General features: G+C 47.2%; 1 protein-coding gene across 3 annotated transcripts in view; it reads right to left on the reverse strand.

The window, feature by feature from the left end:
- The window catches only part of PPP1R18 (protein phosphatase 1 regulatory subunit 18), a 50,722-nt gene extending 45,959 nt beyond the window's left edge, over nucleotides 1-4,763 (reverse strand). The window contains exons 1-2 of one of the 3 annotated variants that reach the window (XM_058169760.1): nucleotides 3,980-4,763; nucleotides 174-1,849 (exon numbers count right to left, since the gene is read on the reverse strand). In XM_058169760.1, coding sequence (XP_058025743.1) covers nucleotides 174-1,808 — 1,635 coding nt within the window. In that variant the 5' untranslated portion in view covers nucleotides 1,809-1,849; nucleotides 3,980-4,763. Of the gene's footprint in view, nucleotides 1-173; nucleotides 1,850-3,495 lie in introns of all 3 variants that reach the window. The other 2 variants (XM_058169759.1, XM_058169758.1) reach the window with 2 other exon arrangements.
- Between the last annotated feature and the right edge of the window lie 3,032 nt (nucleotides 4,764-7,795).

Below are 7,795 nucleotides of genomic sequence, written 5' to 3' on the forward strand. Positions count from 1 at the left end.
GTAATAGCAGTCACAGGTTGGTGGTTGTGGTGGGTGTAGCTAGCAAACCAAGCACCTGAAAAAGTTGTGGCCACTCAAAGGCCTTAGAATGTGACAAATGCAAAAGTGCAGACGTTTATGAAATGTAAACAGCTGCAAAGCTGGCCTTCAGAAGGGCTTGGAGGATCACCTACCTTTTTCCGATGCCGGTCGTTCTTTGCAAGACACGATCTCTGCAGGGAGAGGTAGCCTCCAATCACCTGGATCTCTTCCACTGTGGGGTAGCGCTTCTTCATGGGCATCGTGGCCATTGGCGGGGAGCTCTCGAGGCCATTCTCCACAGCTGCGACAGGTGACACAGGGGCCTTCCGAGGATTGATTGTGATGGTGTTGCCACTGCGACGCTGCATGGCTGGATGGGGAGATGAGACCCGGCCCAGGCCTCCCATCTTGACATCCTCCTTAACTTTGCTGTTGCCGCTGCGTCTCATGGCCTCAGCCTCGGGCGGTGGCAGCTCCTCCACAGCGTCAGGGAGAAGTTGTTCACAGCTGGGTGAAGAGCAGGAAGTGGGGACTGGGGGCTTGGCTGAAGGAGGAGAAGGGCTGGCTTCCTGTTTGGGTTCTGGGGGAGGGGAGGCCGAAGCCCTCAGTGGCACAACCATGAAGGAGTTCCTGGAGTGGAGGCGCAGGTTAGCCAATGCTTTGCCCTGGACATCATCCTCAGCCGAGTGGCATTCCACTGCCGCCTCCAAATCACTGCTCTCCATCCTGGCTCCTCTATCTGGGGACACAGCCTCCCTTCCCCATCTTTTCCCGGTGGGTGAGCGCCTTGGGGGACTATCTGGCCAGCCTTCCCCACTGCTTGATTTAGCTTCAAATTGGCTTCGATAAGATGCCACCGTGCAAGGTCCTGGGCGTGTCAGTCCCGGGAGGTCACAGGGAGGACTGGGGAGGCGATTAACACAGGGCAGCCGGGCCAAGATGGGGTCTGCTGGAGAATGGACTGGCTTCTTTCCTCCAAAGCTGCTGCTTTCGGTTAAATTCTCGGTGCTGAGAGATTTCACCGGGGGCGAAGGCATCACCATCCCTCCACCGTCCTCTTGGCTGAACCGGCTGAGGAGTTTGCTCACCCGTCCTTGGCGCTGCTCTGGCAGCGATGCCCGATGCTCAGCTCGGCCCACAGCATTGAGATCCTCCACGCTGCGGCTCAAAGCCGACTTGACGATGAAGACCTCCCCTGCACGGATCTCAGTCACACTGCCCCCACGGCGGGCCAGCAGCTCATTGAGTGACTCCATGCTGCCAGATTTGGCTTCTCCCGAGTGGCGATCACTAGCCAACTGTGCCGGTGGCGCCCCGTGGGCTGTTTCAATTATAATGACATTGTCTGCCCTCAGGGTCCGGACGCCTGGAATCTGCCCACACAGATCCACTATTTGCTTAGCTTTGGTGTTTGCAAGTTCATTTTCTGGAGGGCCAGACTCATGATGATGGCGGCGCTTCTCTAGCTGAATGAAAGGATTTTGGTGGACTGGCCCAATCTTCTCCTGTAGCACAGAACTCTCCGGCTCCCCCTCTCGGTAGGACGAGGTTGCAGCAGGCACGGAGGATGGGCCGCTCTCCGTTTCCCCTGGTCCGCTTGGTTCAGAAAAAGAAGTGCTTGAACCTTGCTTCGCCCGGCGTCGTTCAATGATTTCCCGTTTCCAAGCTGGCATCTTAGCCATGCGGTCTTGCTGCTCCTGTTCCCGCTGCCGAGCCTCCTCTTCCTCCTTTCGCCGACGCTCCAGTAACTGGAGTTTCCATTCTGGCAGTGGAGGAGTTGAAGACATCTTTGCTGGAGATGTGAGATAGCAGGAAACAGGAGGGAAATCTAGGGGGGAAAAGGAGTGGGGGGAAAAAGAAAAGAAAAGATTTGGTGGGATGTTCAAGGAGTGAGAAGATACAAAGCAAGGGAAAACAGAGGGAGGGGGAAAAGGGGCTTGGGAGAGCAACTTAACACGAAAAGCAGCACAAAAACAAAAGAGACAAGGGGAAAAAATGGAATAAAAGGGGGAGTGAAGAAAGAGAGAGAAGAGGATCTGGAACGGACCTGGAAATGAGTAGAAGGGGGTTTAGAGAAATGGGCAACGGTTTGGAAAGGAGAAGAAAGACAGTATTAGAGTAACAGAAAATGGAGGCTCAGAAATAAAAATGGTAGGAAGTGACAGATGGAGGTGGAATGAGGGAGAGCTGGATTGGGAAAGGAGAAGGAAAAGTGGGAGAGTAGGTGGAATGCATTCAGAAGAAAGAAAAGGGGAAAGAGTAGCTTAAAGGATCAGGAAGAGGAAGATGATCTGTCAGAAGATATTGCAAAATTAAGTCCCTTTAGCTATGAGAAAGAGAGAGGGGAGAGAAAGAGAAAGAGAGAGAAAGAGAGGGAGGGAAGGAGAGAGAGATAAAAGGCTTCCTTCAGGCTCAACCTTTGATGTTTTTCCTCCTTCCTCCTCCCTCTCCTCATCCGCTCACTCTTTCCAACTCATGTCACACACACGGTCTCTGGTGTGTTGGGGAGGTGACAGTTCTACAGAGGTGGGAGGGGGCTCTTTACACAAGGAATCCAGGCATCCTTGCAAGGCAAAGATTAGGTTTGTTTACAAGATTTGACCCCCATCTTGATGGCCAGTGTGAGGGCAGTTAAAGGCTGAAAGAGCATGAAAAAGGAGAAGAGGAACTAAAGGGGATTTTTTTAAAAACAAAACAAACCCAGCTTCCTTCCATGTGTTTTTGTGTTACTATCAGTGTACTAATCTAACCTGTCTTAATGGCTGTTAATAAAAAAAAAAGAATGTAAGGAACATAGTTGTGCCTGAGTAAGCAATCTAGATTTTTTAAAAAAAGAAAATGCCTTGTGCAGTGGTACAGAAGAGGCGAGGGACATTGCAAGAGGATGACAATGGGGCAGGTTTATTTACAGAGGAGTTTTATACCATCAGCTCCGAAATAAACATGCAGCGAGAATTACTCACAGGCAAGGGGTGTAGAGGATTGCAGCAAGAGTATAGAGGAGGCTTTTCACCCCAGAGAGGGGATCTGATTGCAAACAAAGGGGATCCGGGAGGAATAGAGTGGATTTCCCTTTCCCTTCTCGTGGTCTGTTTAAATAAAATTGGCGCTTCAGACACAAATGTTTGCACAGATCTCTAGAGCGATCGCGGACATGTCTTTAGTCTGAAACTAGACTGGGAGGTGGTTTTCGAGAACCCGTAACTGGCAAACTGGCAGATTTTGATGAATTTTACAAGAAATGTAGCAAGAGTGATAAACATTAGGAATTTTCAAAAGCCAATCAGGATGAAACTGAACGTTATTAAAGAAAAGAGATTCTGGGTTGATCCAAGGAAACCCCCAAAGTTGGACAGGAAGGGGCTTGTGATAGATAGATAGATAGATAGATAGATAGATAGATAGATAGATAGATAGATAGATAGATAGATAGATAGATAGGCCAATAATAAGATAAATATAATTCAAAATTACCGGAATCCAAGAGAGAATTTCACGTTAATTCCAGCTGTTCAAAAGCCTACAAAAACAACGGATGGAACAAATGGCAACAGCAAGTAGGTTTTGGTACCACAATCCAACTTTTATATTGTGGAACGCCAAGACATCTAACCAGAGTTCACTTAGAATCTAGGAGCCCAAAAGATTAATGCTGCTTGGTCATTTTCCCTGAAAAAGAATTGTGTACATCCAGAGACTTCCAAGAACTGATACCTCCAAGAATTTGGAAAAGAAGCCTTAAAATAATCTTCTTAGTAAACGTTAATGTGTCCCACAGTCCCCAGATATACAAAAGCGATGCAGGAGATGAAAAAAACCACACACCCTTTGAGGAGCTGGGTTAGTTCTCTTCCGGAGAATGAGAGCTGGATCCGTAGAAACGTCAGAAAGGGAGCAACACGTGTATTGTACATCCAGGAGAGGGCGACCCAAAGATCCTTTCTTTCCCTCCACTTACCGCCTCCCGCGGAATGCTTCAAAGATCCAGAGGAAAATCAGACGGGATCTGGAGGCTGACCAGATGGGGATCCCACTCCCCACACCATCTGAGGAGAACCCCAACTGAAGATCTGGGTCGTCGATTCCTCCTAGCCGCCAGGAATCCCCCGATCCCTCGAACCACGGAGCAAAGCAATGGATCTCTCGCTCTACGTACGCTTTTCAAGCCAGCTGGATCTTGAAAGCCCGAGAGAGGCGAGAGGCTAGAAGATCCTTCGCTTGGTCCATGGCTTGGAGGAAGCTTGTCTGGCTCCAGCCGGTCCGTTGGCTCGGAATGAAGGGGATTTCTTTTTTTCAGCCGCCTCGCTTTCTCTTCCTTTTTTTTTTCTTTTCCTCCCCCCAGTTCAACGGAAGGGAGGGTTTTAGGCGGATCTGAGTCAGGGTTCTTGCTGGAGGTGAAGGGTTGGGGCGCTCCGATCCTTTTCCTTTTCTTCTTCTTCTTCTTTCTTCGGCTGCTTTCCAAGGAGACGCGTCCGCGAGGCGAGGCGACGGCACACGGCGGCGGGGTGGGGAAAAAATCTCTGCCGGTCTCTGAGCTCATCCACTTCTAATCCTCTGCCGCCGAGCTCCACCTTCGCCCGGCTGCTCAAATCCTTTCAGTGTAGAAGGGAGACGGGAGAGAGAGAGGGAGAGAGAGAGAGAGAGAGAGAGAGAGAGAAGGAAGGAGGGAATGTGAAGGGGAGGAAAGATCGAAAGCGAAGGGAAGGACGGAGCCCGAAGACAGGAAGAAAGAGGAAAGGGGGAGGATCGGGGGGTCTTTGTGTATAAACAGAAGGGGAGGACAATGAAAAGGGGCGGGGCGGGGCGGGCAGCAGACAAATGCGGCGGGGGGGGGGGAAGGCTGGCGGTGAAGACAGGAAGGGAGGAGTTGGTCTGTCGCAAATGTTTCATTTGAGATGTTTCCTATTATTTCAGGGCTCGTAGGTTCTGGACCCCCAGAAGGTGGCCGGAGACCGACGAGTGGATTCTGCTCCGTAGAATCAGACGGGGCCTTCTCGAATCCGTAATAGCCGATGCATGGAATCCATTGACCCGTCCCGCCGCCGTAGCTCTTCCATTCCTCAGACCTTTGAGCAAACACGTGCCCCCTCCACAATTCACACATGCCAGGTTGCCTCATCCACAGCCACTCTGGCTCTGGTGGGGCTTGTACACACCTGGAAAAAGGATCAGGTTGGGGGAGGTGGCTGGCAGTGTTTTACATGTTATGTTTCCTCTAAGGAGTAAGCACCCATGTTAGTGCTAGATCAGTGGTTCTAAAGGTGTGTGGGGGTGTGTGTGGAGGAGAAATGTCATCATAGGGACTCCCCAAAGTCTTGAAGAAATGATTTATGGTTTAAATCTTGAGCTAAGTCTTGAGGGGTCTCTGGCCACAAAAGATATTTAAAGAGGTTCTGTATGGAAGAAAAGGTTGAGAGCCACTGTGCTAGAAGAGCTAGAAGAGGGCCGTGAAAATATTTGCAGATCACTCGCATCCTGGACATAAACTGTTTCAACTCCTACCCTCAAAACGATGCTGTACAGCACTGCACACCAGAACAACTAGACACAAGAACAGTTTTTTCCCGAAGGCCATCACTCTGCTAAACAAATAATTCCATCAACACTGTCAGACTATTTACTGAATCTGCACTACTATTAATCGTTTCATAGTTCCCATCACCAATCTCCACTTATGACTGTATGACTATAACTTGTTGCTGGCAATCCTTATGATTTATATTGATATATTGACCATCAATTGTGTTGTAAATGTTATACCTTGATGAACGTATCTTTTCTTTTATGTACACTGAGAGCATATGCACCAAGACAAATTCCTTGTGTGTCCAATCACACTTGGCCAATAAAAATTCTATTCTATTCTATTCTATTCTATTCTATTCTATTCTATTCTATTCTATTCTATTCTATTCTATTCTATTCTATTCTAGATGTCTATGGAGATTCACAGTCACCCAGGTCATGGTTGTCCCAAAGGTGCTTTTTTTTCAAGAGGCAGCTGGACTTTCTGGTTTTTCTTTGAAGCCGTTTTGCTTCTCATCCGAGAAGTTTCTTCAGCTCTGACTGGATGGTGCGGCGTGGGGTGGGGGGGAAAGCACCTTTGGGACACTGTGCTAGATCGTAAATACTAAAAGCTGCTGGGTACTTTATAAAATTCACAGCATCACACACAATTCTTCCGTCCGGCCTTCAAGCACAAAAGCTGTCTCTTCTCCCCTCACCTGTGATGATCATACTACGGGCTCTAAATACAGGTAGTCCTCGACTTACAACTATTTGTTTAATGGCCACAAGAAGTTACAATAAAATTTAAAACTGGTCCTCACACATATGTCTGTTGCAGCACCTCACAGTCAGGTGATCAAAATTTGGACACTTGACAACCCTCCTAGATTGGTTGCAGCATCCCAGAGTTGTGTGATCATCATTTGGGACCTCAGCTGGTGTTCAACAAGCAAAGTCAACCGGAGAAACTGGATTTGTAACAGCTGTAATGATTTGCTTAAAAAAGACGGCCAAAAAAAAGGGAAAATTAGGCATGACCAGCTTACTTAGCAGTTGAAATTCTGATCCCAACTGTGTTCGTAAGTTGAGGACTACTTATAGGCATTCCATATTTAAATACTATATGGACAAGAAATGTAACCGTTGTAAAATCAAACATCCAGGATTTTCACAGTGTGATTCGGGAGACACTGTTTTCTGAATACATGTGAGATTTTGCATATCTTCCAAGCCAGCCAGGGACGGCATTACTACAGATTGGTTTTTTTGCGTCCCACATTGCCACGCTGAGCTGGAGCCAATGGTTTTCTTGGTGCAGTCCATCAGCATGACTGAGAGCTGATGAAGATCCATCTTTCAGAGTTGTTCTAAGGATCCAGGAAGATCATTTAGAACTCAAGTACACTTAAGCAAAAAGTTCTTTCTGATGTTGCTTGCCAAAAGAAGCTCTAAGGTTCATGGAGGAGCTATTTTGGGATAGCTTGTCTTCAATTAAAGGCAGATGGGAGATCTATCCACAACCAAGGTGGCATTCCACTTTTTTCTTGAGAGCACATAAATGAATTAAATAAAATCAATCAATCAATCATGGAGGAACTATCTTGGAATAGCTTGTCCTGAATAAAAGGCAGGCGGGAGATCTACCCATAACCAAGATGTCATTCCACATTTTTCTTGAGAGCACATTAAACAAACAAGCAAACAAATTAATTAATAATATTCTCTCGCTGACAAAGGCATCTTGGGAAGCCTATCTGACTGAATGTCCCAAATGTCTTTTCTGAATGTCTTTTCAAAAGACAACTGGACTTTCTTGGGTTTTTTTCTTTGAAAACGTTTCACTTCTCATCCAAGAAGCTTCTTCATTTTCAAAAAAAAACCCAAACCCCCCAAGAAAGTCCAGTTGACTTTTGGAAAAGCACCTTTGGGACAACCATGACCTGGATGACTGAGAAGCTCCATAGATATCTGAATGAATAGTTTGGGACCAAGAATATTTCTATAACCAAAAACATGAGAAGAAGTCTGCTGAAGCAGGTCATAAATGTTTTGTGTGATGTAGCTAACTTTATATTCAGGAAGTTCTCAAGTCAAGACTGGAGGGTGATGGATCCCTTCTGTTGTCACTCCCCAGAAGGCAATATTAAAAGAGGTAAGAAATAGCCATCTGATCTGCCATGAACTAATTCAGTCCCCTTTGAATAAAGCCATCGCTACTGGCTATCCTTGACTTAGTAGAATATAATTCTTTATTGGCCAAGTGTGA

This window comes from Ahaetulla prasina, chromosome 2 (assembly GCF_028640845.1).
Source record: "Ahaetulla prasina isolate Xishuangbanna chromosome 2, ASM2864084v1, whole genome shotgun sequence".
NCBI classification, from domain to species: domain Eukaryota; kingdom Metazoa; phylum Chordata; class Lepidosauria; order Squamata; family Colubridae; genus Ahaetulla; species Ahaetulla prasina.